Below are 11834 nucleotides of genomic sequence, written 5' to 3'. Positions count from 1 at the left end.
CCTCTAGGGATCGCAGGGGAGACCCCCCCATCTACACACACACACACACACACACACACCTCTAGGGATCGCAGGGGAGACCCCCCCATCTACACACACACACACACACACACACACACAAAAGGAAAGGAAGTGTGGCACAGGCCTAAATCAACACTCTTACCAGCCTAAGCCCATGCAGATGTGGTGGTCCCAGGCTGATTCTCAGTGGACTAGGAGAAAAAAGGAGCTTCAATACAGTCTAGTTTACTAAAGGCAGAACCCAGGAACCACCAATTCCCCCATCTGCCCCATACCTGGGGCAAACACCCCTTCCTAGGCCTCCATCAGGTAAACTGAACTTGCTGCCACACCCCACTTGCCTCAACCAGGCTCCCCACAAGGGCAGCAGACAGGTTGCTTAAGGCCCAAACAGCAGTGGAGGCGGAAGCAGCAGGGGTGGAGAAGAAGGTGGAGGGCCAGGATGGCACACAGGACAGCTCCATGGGCACAGTGAGGGCAGCTGACCCAGAAAGGGCTATCACAGGCCAGAGCTGGCCAGGATCAAGTTAGCCACTCGGGTCCTCCCAGCTCTTTCCCTCTCCTCCAACACCCCAGGCTCTCAGAGGGATGGGGCCACAGACCCCGCACCCCGCATCAGTAGCAGGGCTGAGGGCAGAACAATTTTGACTCTTTTCCAGTTTTACAAGAAAAGAACTGGATGTGTGTGTATGTGTATGCGCACACGTGCACGCACGCGTGTATTCACATGTACACTGGGGTGCTCGCTTCAGCAGCACATATACACATGTACACTGGGGGGGGTTGCGGTGCAGGCAGAGATCGGTGACTGACTCGAACTCACCCTCTTCCCTTGGTATTTAGAGGAAATGGCTGCACTCCAAGAACCCTGGGCCCAAGAGGAGAACACCTATAAGCCACTACCAGGGTCAGTCCACTTCCTGTCACATGTTCCCTCATTCCTCCTCCTCCCTCTCCAAAGGCCCTCAGGGATGGAGAATGGAATCCTTTCGCTTGCCCAACAAGAACCAGTTCCAGAAACTTCTTCCATAAGGAACTCCAGGATCTAAAGTTGACTGACACATATATGCTGACGTTCCAGGACACAGAGCTGATGAGGTATGTATGTCTGAACAGCACCTGACGTGAAAGAGCCCACAGTGATTGCCAGGGCCTTGCCTTGGTGGTGCCCACCCTTTCCTGTGTCACTCCTGGGTCCACAGCCAGACCATGTGAGGCCAGGCCTTTCTCAGAAACGAGCCTCTCCCTGTCCAGATGAGGCCGGGTGCTGAGGCCTGGACAGGGAGTGGCTAGAGAGCTGTCAGTCCACACTTCATGGGGGAGGGCAGCATTAATAGCTGGTCTCTCACCTGGTCACTCCCTGCTCCATTCACAGAGCCTGAAATAGCCTCACTGCTCCCTACACTCACACAGAAGCAGGTTCTGGCTCCCACTGTGCTCACTGGGGAGGGAGAAGGTATGGGGATGGGCCACACAACAGCTCAGCCTGCATCCTGTCTGTGAACCAAAATATGCAGGGCCCCATGCTGGACACTGCTTAGGGAAGCAGCCTAGGGAGAAGGCTTGGGTTCTTACACTTTCCTAGGACTGGATGGGGTCTCTCAGCCAGACCCCCCTGACCCCCCTACACTGAGAGGCCCCGAGGGCTGGGCCCTTTGGTCTTCACAGTACCCCAGTGCCCAGCAGTGCGGCACAGATTAGGTGCTCAAATGTTCATTAAATAACAGCAAAAAGTGTGAGTGAACTATGTGAGATCAATACCTCAGCTCTTGCTGTCTGATCCTCAGTGTCCTCTTCTATCACATCAGCAGTGTGGACCCTGGGGCCCCAGGTCCTTATAGACCAGAGAGTCTGGGATAGCCATGAGCACCTGAAGTCTGGGGTCCATGGTTCCCTGAACCCTCTGTGAGGATCCCTGCTAGGCAGAGAATATACTGTCCACCTCCCACAGCAGGTGGAGTCTAAGCATCCTGAGCTATCCCAGGTGTTAGGGTATGACCTAGCTCTGAATGGGGACACAGCTATCTTCTGGAGTGACCCAGGACCGAGAGGGATAGGACCAGAGGGACCACTCAGCTGTACACTCATCCTCTGAGCCAGCCAGTGTCCACAACCAGGCCAAGGGTCTAGCCCTGGGTCATAATGCTCAGCCTAATGCCTCAGTGCACCAAATTAGCATGAACATCTTGTCCACCCTTTTTTTGTTTTTGTTGTTGAACAGCTACTGGAGGCCAGGTGGTAGGATGAATGCCTCACCTATATCACCTAATTTAATTCTTGCCAGACAACATATGAAGCAGATATCTTAACAGAGCTCTATAGATGAAGAAAGAGAGGCTCAGAGAGATTATGTGATATGCTCAAGATCACACAGCATGACAGTAACAAAACAGAATCAGAACCCAGGACTGCCAACCTTGAGGCTGTATTCTCAGGCTGTGCATCCCCCACGCCCAGACTGACACCCAAGTCAGGCTGCACCCAACCAACCCTGGACACCCAAGCCCACCGCCCCTCGCCCTCACCCTGCCAAAGACGGCTATATGGTGCGCTGCCCAGAGCAGTGGCTGGGCCAGGAGGCCATGGGGAGAGCACACCATGCCAAGATTCTTCTATCTGACTGTTCCTGGGTCAGCCACCAGCGCTGATCCCAAGGTACACTGCTACCTTGGCTCTTTCCTACCTTGGAATTAGCATTTCCAACCCAAGAGCCAATGTGTTGCTTTAGGAACAGGACATGCTGTTGAGGAATGAGGCAACTGCAAGGGCTATTCTCCTTCCCACTGAGGCCTTACAGAGGGCTTGAACTGGGCCAGGTGTGGAAGGAGGGGCAGGGACTTACAGAATAGAGTTCTGCAGGAGGCAGTCTAACATCTGGTGGAGGAGCTTCCCAAAGCCCAGCTCCTGCTCCGTGTCACCTAGGCTCCAGCGCTCTTGACTCCCACTTAGCGCCGTCTCCCAACCGTGTGACCTCAAATCCTCACTGTCTACTCATCCCTCAACCAGGTCAATGTCACCTCTCACCTGGACCTAGCTCAATCTCCTCAATGGCCTCCCTGCCTCATCGCCTCCCCTCCTTCACCTGCCATCCAGTTAGATTCCTAAAACAGAGGGGGCAAACTGTGCTGCCTCTTGCCTCCCAGACTGCTCTTCCTCACAATGCCTGGCCCAGCAAACCTTTCTACCACTTTCTTTGCCTACCACATGTCTGCTGGCCACACTTCCCCTGTTATCCTATGTCTGCAAGCCTTTACTGTAGTACTTCCCTAAGTCAGGAGGCCCCTCCCGGCGGAGCAAAGTTCTACTCATGGGAGAAGGCCCAGCTACCGTCCACCTCCTCTGTGAACCTCTCAGGCAAACTTGGTGTATCTTTCCCAAACCCAAAGCTCAAAGCTCTGCAGGCATCAAGTACAGTGCCTATGACAGACCCATATGTATGGTGCTGACTTGCCAATCACATGAACTTCTTCAAGGGCAGGGCCAGGTGTGCTCATCTTTGGAGTGTAGTTGTCAAGCAGAACCCAGCACAGAGAGTCAACCCACCCTTGTTTCTAATGAGGCTTGGTAGCAGACAGTGGGTAGGCTGTAGGCCTTGCCTACTTGAGCTCTACAGGCAAGGAATCCAGAGCTGGGGATTCCAAGGCTCAGAGCTGAAGGCTGGACTCCTGGTAGAGCTGCCAGCCCATGCAGCTGCAGACAGTACCACCCCATGCATGGCAAGAGGCCACATTGGTGAGCCCTGACTCACTACAGTCTGTAAGTACAGCCAGACGCCCACAGGGTGCCAGTGATGCTGGGCTCATCTCTGACCCCAGCATCCTAGACATTCAGGGCAGCTCACGTGGCTCCACTTGCCCTCCCACCCCACTTAGGCTCCAGTGCTCTTGACTTCCACTTAAGCCTAAGGGGGAGGGGCCATCTCTCTCCAAACTAGGCAGCTTAACATCCAAAGAAATGCCATATCACTGAGGCAGGGGCCACCAGAATGACTGAAGAGGTAAGATTCTAAGCTCCATGCCCAGGGTCTGCTGTCTCAACCCTTGAGGAGTTGTAGCCACAGCAGGAAAGCTGAAAGAGGGAAGGCACAGAAACAGTAAGGTATGGCTCCAAAGAAAGGGTAGAATCTGAGCAGCCTGGCCTTACAGCACTGGTCTCAAATGGGGATAAAAGAGGGAGGCACAGCAAGAAGAGGCAGGGGACCAAAGCCCCGGCACAAACTAGAGACATGCAGTAGTATGGCCCCATGCAGTCAGAAGTCCATGGGTAGCCATGAGCTGAGAACCAGACCTGGACAAGGAAAAAGGATGTCTGGAGCAGGAGTCCAGGTTAAATCTGGAAGGAGCTTCAAGCTCAGAGAGGAGGTGGTGTGTAGGACCAGCTCACATATTTTCCCACCCCTTCCCTGGAAGCTACAACACCCCTGCCCCATGTCCATCCATGGGGCAGAACCCCAGCCAGGGCATGGGAGGCTCCTTACCATGTAGGGGTTGTCGTAGTAGACGGCGATGGAGCGGAGCTTGGGGGAGACACTGCAGCTCTCGGTGAAAAGCCGCCCAGTCTCGCTGTAGGGCCCCATGTGGAACTTGTAGGCCACAGTGACATTGCGGATGGGAGGTGAGCCGGCACTCACCGCCACCCTGGCCAGCAGCCCTGAGTACCCAGCAAAGGCCAGCAGTGTCAGCAGCAGCAGCAGAGTCAGGCCCCCAATCAGGCCCAGGAGGAGCAGGTCAGACATGGCTCTGTGCCCCCGACACTGTGCCCCAAGAGAGCTGCAAAGGAGACAGGAGGGAGAGAAGGCTGGTAGCCTGCTCTGACCAATGTGCCCACTTGCCCGCCAGCTACTTCTGGCCCAATCTCAGCTGTGTGTTGGGTGCTCTGACCCCGGGTGGGGGAGGGGCCAGGGTGTTTACACACAGAGTGACCTAGAAGAGAGCTACCAAGGATGACTGTAGCCACAAGCCTCTTTATTTCTTAATCACAATTGTTGAGGCTCTCAGAACAGCTCTGCCTGTCAGCTGGCAGCCTTGGTCACACCTGGGGAAACTGAGTCATAGAGAAGCACAGGAGTGAGTCAGCCAGGGACATACTCCCAGCCCTGACCAACCTCTCCCAAGATGGGTAAGACATCAGCCAGCCTGCCTTTTCCCTACATTACCTCTTCCTTCCCACACACTGCCACACTGCCTTCTTGGCCTCCCCAAGCCTCATGGACCACTGCCATGGGCAAGTGCCAGGGTACGATCACTTATTAACGAATAGGGAATACATGAGGGAAAAAAAAAAAAACCCAGGGGGAAAATGTGCCACAGGAAGAAATTCTCACATGAAGCTTTCCTTTGCTAAGCACATCTGGCCCTCGGAATCTTGCTATCCAGCAACCTCACCCAACTAGAACCAAGGAAAGATCAGATCAAATCAGCCTGAGCAGCCAGAACAAAGTCCAGCACTGCGCTTCTCAGACTTGAACCATTGGTGCTAACAAGCTACATCCCACTTTACCAGCCCATAGGTTAGAAACGAGGAAGAAGAAAAGCTTGCTAGAAATGGAAACACATCAAGAAAAACAATTACTCCCTGGCCCAAGCAGTTCATCCCATGGGGAAGGGGGTGCTGGCCTGGTGGGGAGTCACAGCTGGGTCCACTTGCTGCACTGTTCCTTCTCTCCACCAGCATCTCCAGGTGTTCAGAATTATTCCTTGTGGTTTTGATCCTGCCACCCCCCCTCCTCTACTAGGTAGTTCACAGAAAGGCATCCTGGGGTGGCGTGAGGGGGTCTTTTTATTTTCCTTTTTGTGTTCATGTCATTTATCTGACAATTGTCCCTCCTCCCCACTGGCCTTTCCTCACTCCTCCTTTCTGTATGGTATAAGCACTAAAGACACTCATTTCAAGGAAGAAAAAAAAAAAAAAAGGCAGAGAAGCTATCTAAGAGAGACCCAGAAACACAACAGAGCTGGTGTGTGAGCCACTCAAGGCAGACTATTCAGCCCTCCATGAGGCATGGGGCCACAAGCCTAACCTTCTTATACAGAGGGCTTGACCTGAGCCACCGGGGGTTGGGGAGGGAGTGGGGGGAATCCACACAGAGAAGACTGTTTAAAGAGGAAGGGAAACATGTGACCCATTGGAGGGACAGTCTCACCCCAAGTATTTAAAATTAACATGTAGGGGCACCTGGGTGGCTCAGTGGTTAAAGCCTCTGCTTTTGGCTCAGGTCATGATCCCAGAATCCCGGGATGGAGCCCTGCATCTGACTCTCTGCTCAACAGGAAGCCTGCTCCCCTCCCCCCCCACCTACTTGTCATCTCTGTCAAATAAATAAATAATCTTAAAATTAACATGTAAAATTTAAAAGATTTGAAAACTGAAGGTCAACATTTCAGCCCTATGGAAAACTTAGCTCTATGGAATAATTTGTTCCCTATGGGTTTTGGGTATCAAAATTTTTACTGAAAAATTGTCTTTGGAGTCAATGTACACACAGTGTTAGCCTCACAAAGAGGGAACTAAACTCCTACATCTCTGATATCATAAAATTGAGATATATCACACTAGTCTTCTTACCCAACTGCCTCACAGCTGTGGGTTTTTTGTTTTGTTTTGTTTTGTTTTTTGATGCATTCGCTGTCCTACTCATCTTGCCTCCAATTAGTTTCATTCCTGTTTTCTTTGGTGACGATGATGATAAATCTTTTACCGAGTACTTACTATAGGCCAGGCACTATCTAAATGTTGAAACACAGCTACTTTATTAATTCTCAAGACAAGGTAGGTATGAATCAGGAGGTTAAGTGACTTGCTCAAGATGACACAGGTACTAAATAGAGCCCTAGACCAAAATGCAGGCAATAGGAACCCAAGTAGTCTGACTCCAGACCCTATTTCTATCTCTTCCTTCCTGGTGACAAGGTTTTTAGAGAAGTTCAAGCATCTAATCCATGCTGGGATATCTCTGAACCCACGGCTCTCAGCTGGAAGCTGTCACTCAGCTGATAGGTCTCCCCATTGCCTCAAGAGTGACCACCTCTCTCTGACCTACCCTCTCAGGTAGGTCACTCCCCATTCTCCTCAAGGCAACTTAGTTCCCACCTCCCTCTTCCTCTCACCTCCTACACTACCCAGAAGACAGGGAAAATGAACCCCAGAGCTTAGGTCTGCACAGGAGGGAGGCGGGGCAAAGTGAATTTCCCCATACTCAAGAGAAAGGGCAGAAGGGCTGGGGAAGCTCACCTGAAAAGACAGGCTCACTTTTAGCAACTCATGGCATCCAGCGCCGCAGGGACCAAGTGCTCCAAGCGCTCCTGTGCTGGGGGCAGAGAGAAAATCACCACTGAGCTGGGCACCCTGCCTTGACTGTTCCTTTTCAGGGAACTAGAGCCTCTACAATAACTGTCTTCACAAGGCTGCTCCTCTCCCTCGTCCTCACACCCCTTACGGAAATCAGAAGCCAAACCAGGCCTCATAACGTGAACTCTTACTGGGGCCAGGCCCCTGTTCTTGGAGCGCCCTCTTCCTGGAGGATTCCAGCCACCGCGCCGGGCTCTGAAACAGCCCCTGCCGCTGACATCGGGGAGGCTGTTCCCTTCTGGCCTCTGTTTCTCCTCGGGTCAGGGGAGTGGTCGCCTCTGGCCGGGTTCCGGCGAGGGGTTGGGTCCTCTGTCCCGCGCCGACTTCCTGGAGCTGCTCACTTGCACCGCGGAAGCGGGCCGAGCCCTTAAACTTCGGTGCCAGAGGGGAGCGAAAGACCGGGGTTTCGAGGGGCCTGCGCGGGAACGAGGTGCGCCGCCTCCCACTCTGGGCTTCCAGCCCAGCTTACCCGCACCTCGGTTATTTACCCAGCCTCTTTCTTTTCAGTCACAACCTCACCGGGCCTTACACACCTCCGTAACTTATGAGACGCTAAAGTTTGTAGCCACCGCTGCGAGGGCGGCCTCCACGGGCAGGGGAGGAGTTAAAGTACGGTTCTTGCCTCAGTTCCCCACCCCCCCGCTCGGGCTTCACTGCCTCGGGACGTGCCCTGCACCGGAGGCCGAAGCAGGGGCGACCCGGGATGGCAGACTTGTCCAAGGTCGCGTTCGGGCCCCTGGACCGGTCGGGGCCAGCTGCGGGCGAAACAAGATGCAAAGAGCGGCCTGGGCCGCGGGGGTCATGGAGGGGACGCCGGGGCCCCTGAGGTCGCGCCCAGGCGGACGGAGGTTCCAGGCCCTCACCGAGCGTGGGGCCGCCCCGTCGGGACGCCTCTCCTCCGGCCGGGCCCTCACCTCAGCGGCCGCCCGCCGCGGACGCTGATCCGCGAAGGCGGCTCCAGGCTAGGTCGCGGAGCCTGCGCGCGCCCGCCGCGCACGTTCGCTCCGCCCCCTCTCGCGGCGGGACGTGGCCGTGGCCGTGGGCGCGTGCGCGCGGGACCCGGAGGGCGGAGGACTGCCCCGCCCGGTCTCCATGGCAACGAGCGGCGCCCAAGTGACTCCCAGCCACACGCACACCCCCAGCCGTCAGGGGCGGAGCCCACTGAGCACCTTCCTGCCTCTCACAAACTTACCCGGTCCCAGCAGTGGGAGGCGGAGGCAAGTCAACTTGGTCGCCCACAGCGGAAAGCCAGGCTGGGTTCCAAGGAAGCCCTCGCCGGAGTGGAGCGTTTGAAGAGGCTTGGGAAGTTCAGCGCAGCAGTATCAGCCCCTGGCATGTATCTGTACCACCCTTCGTCTTGCCACTTTCTCTCACTGAAGCTTCTTCCCCAGAGACCTGGGAACTCAGCAAGGCAGGGCCACTTGTCCCCCTTTTACAACTGAGAAAACCGACGCCCAACTTGGACTCAGGGAAGAAGCGAATGGATGGATCCAACCTTTGGAACAGCGCAAATGCCGGTCACGTCTCCAACACTCCACCCCACCCCCAACCAGAGCACAGGAGGAGTGGTCATTCATCCACCCAACATTTACTAATCCCTGCAAGGATAGTTCTAGAGGCTGGGGATACTGAGTAAACAAAACCAAAGCCTCGTCCTCTTGGAGCTCACCAAGAATCGCCCCCCTCCAGGCTCATGGGTGAGACTGGACTGCCCATCTAGCTTAAGGTATATTAGGAAACTTTCCCGTCAAGTGTAAGCCCCTTGAACATAGGTTGAATCTTCAGCTCATATTTCTGAGGACCTACAAAGTACTCTTCCAGAGCCCTAAGGATCTAACTTTGCCCTCCTGAGAGGCCCCGGGGACAGCTGTGCTCCTGAGTTTGGCTGCAAGACCAGCTAGGCCAAGAGCTACCTTGGTGCTCCTGACAGAGAGGACATGTATTTAGAAGGGGAATCGTCTTAGCGTGGACTCCACTACTGCATTAGCAAAGTGCAGATGGGGCACACAGAGGCGCTCGTAATCCTGGCTTCCTTTCCCACTACTTCACACAGTTCCTTCCACAGGCAGGAAATGATGACCCTCATCCATTGGGCCAAGCCTGTCCTCAGCTCTCTGGGCAAACACTGGCAGAAACTCACAGGAACTCAGGGCTGGGTTGGCAGGGTCGTGGCAGTTCTTCTGCTTATGAATATCAAATACATGATCAGACCCTTCAGGTGCTCCAGGCAAGTGGGCTATATATATACTTGGAAACATTTCCTATAAGATAAGGGCCAGTTCGTGGTTCAGAGACCAGACAGCTTCTGCCCACAGTGTTTGGCTGGTCCTTTTTCCTGTTTCTCAGAATCTGAGGGGTTTCTCCCAGGAAACCACTTCCTTCAGGCTGGTTGGGAATTCCAGAGGCCTGCATCAGAATTCAGGGGGTGCCTTAGTAGCTTCACCACCTCTGCTGTGGAGAGTCTGCCTATGACTGAGGCGGCTGGCCATAAGCCACCCTTCCCAACCCTTGGCAGGGATCTCTGCAAGACCTCTGCAAGACCTCTGCTAGCCACCAGGAGGCAGCAGCCAAAACAAGGTGCCAAAAGAGGCGTTCCTCATCCCTCTTGAATTTAGTAAGACCTGTTCTGCCATCTGCCCAACACGCAGTGCACTCCCAGCCCCCAAGAGCATATATTCTCTTATGAGCCCAGACTTGGCCTTAGTCTCCTCCTTTTTTCTGTCCAAGAAACCCCCAGAGCCTCTTTAATTCTCGCTCAGTAAACTTCCAGAGACTGATTCCCTAGGGCTCCTTGCCTTACAGGGACCAAACTCGGAAAGACAAAGTGTAGACTACCCCCACCTTCCCTTCCTCCTCATATTCCAAAGCCTGGATAGTTCTCTGTGAGGCTGTGGTTAGACCCACTAATTCAGATGACAAAGGGTGGAGGACTATGCATTGTAAGATGGTCTGCAGATCCTGCTACCAGCCATCTCCCACCTGCTGAAAGGCACTGATGCTGCACCCAATCCCCAGTCTGGTTAGGGGTGCCCCAGCAGAACTTGCCATGATTATGGACCATCTAGCCTCAGGCCACTCTGAGTCTGTTTCACTGTTTCCTCTAGAGCCTGGAAATGCGGTCTTCTTCAGGTGAGCAAAGGCAGAAAAAGCCTAGCGAACACCACCGCAACAAAGCCTGTCAGCAGTTTACCCTCTATTCCTCCCTCCCTAACCCCACCCTACCCACCCTACCCACCCTGTGTCATCTCAATGCCCACTATACTCTAAGTTATACCCTTTTCACCACCCAGCTGAACAGTTGTTCAGACAATTCCTTGATCAAAAAACACTGCCTTCTTGAGTTTAAATTTTATTTTACAAAAAGAGAAATAAAGAAAACTGGTAGGCAGTTATACTGACTTACAATTGTTCTGTTTGCTTTTTTAAAAAAGTGACATGAAACACAAGTAAAAATAAATACGTCATAGAAACAGCCAGTTGCCCAGTCTCTGGGGCAGGAGCACCTGCCCTGTTGAGAGAGGAGGGAAGCCCATGATCACACCAGCAGCTGGAGCACCCAGCCACAGATGCTCCTCAAAGCCAGGCGCAGCAGGTCCCGGGCCTCAGGGGGCGTCCTGAGGAAAGAAGACGGAAAACCAAAGCCAGGTGCCAGGTCCCTGGGGCCATTTCATATCCCCCCACTCCTCCCGGCAGCAGTGTGGCCTTTAGTGGTTATCCATTGCGACCCCCTCAACCCACCTGGACCCTCTTCCCCTGACCCTTCTGGAGAGGGTACAGGAAAAAAAATCAGTCTTGGGCAGGCTGAGGGGATTTTTTCCCGTGAGTCCCCAGCCCACCCTGAGTAACACAACCAGATAACAGTTTACACCCGTGTGCATGAGTGCACACTCTATCTTGCATGTGCAGACGCACACACACACATGCACACACACACACAAGTGCACACACACCTGGGCTGAGCTCTCTTCCAGAGGAGGGTCCTGGGTCAGGTCACAGTATGAGGTCCCCTCTTCTGAATATCATCCCAGTAGTGGTAACAGAGTACCCAAATCTCCTCCAGCCCTCTGCACTAGACTCTGCAGCCTACCTGGCTACCTCTTCCCAATGCAATAGATGACTATATCCAACCAACCTGTGAGAGGAAAGGGGCAGACTCAGGTCCCTGAAAAATGAAGAAGTTGAACACTGCCTGCTTGGGAAGTTCATCGTTAAGACTTGGGTATTCATAAAAGGCCTAGGGCCAAGCTAGTGGCACAAAAGAGACATGAAGGGGTCACATCAGAACACAAAGGGCAGAAGAGTCAATAGAAGGGGACAGAGTCTGCAGGTGACTGACAGCGCAGCATTCTCAGGTCTCGAGGTGCAGATTTCCTGGGTAGAAGTCAGAGGAGGGTCAGAAAGTCTGCTGGGGGGGGGGGGTCCGTTGAGGGGCAGAGCTCTTCTTTCAGAGGCGGCTTACTGTGGGG

General features: G+C 53.9%; 1 protein-coding gene across 6 annotated transcripts in view; it reads right to left on the bottom strand.

The window, feature by feature from the left end:
* The window catches only part of TEX264 (testis expressed 264, ER-phagy receptor), a 30243-nt gene extending 21886 nt beyond the window's left edge, over positions 1-8357 (bottom strand). The window contains exons 1-3 of one of the 6 annotated variants that reach the window (XM_059389839.1): positions 8283-8357; positions 7252-7322; positions 4499-4790 (exon numbers count right to left, since the gene is read on the bottom strand). In XM_059389839.1, coding sequence (XP_059245822.1) covers positions 4499-4756 — 258 coding nt within the window. In that variant the 5' untranslated portion in view covers positions 4757-4790; positions 7252-7322; positions 8283-8357. Of the gene's footprint in view, positions 1-4498; positions 4791-7251; positions 7328-7499; positions 7670-7901; positions 7982-8231 lie in introns of those variants that run through there. The other 5 variants (XM_059389836.1, XM_059389837.1, XM_059389838.1 and 2 more) reach the window with 5 other exon arrangements.
* Between the last annotated feature and the right edge of the window lie 3477 nt (positions 8358-11834).

Source organism: Mustela nigripes, chromosome 2 (genome assembly GCF_022355385.1).
Source record: "Mustela nigripes isolate SB6536 chromosome 2, MUSNIG.SB6536, whole genome shotgun sequence".
Lineage (NCBI taxonomy): Eukaryota > Metazoa > Chordata > Mammalia > Carnivora > Mustelidae > Mustela > Mustela nigripes.
This window is presented reverse-complemented; position numbering and strand designations above follow the sequence as displayed.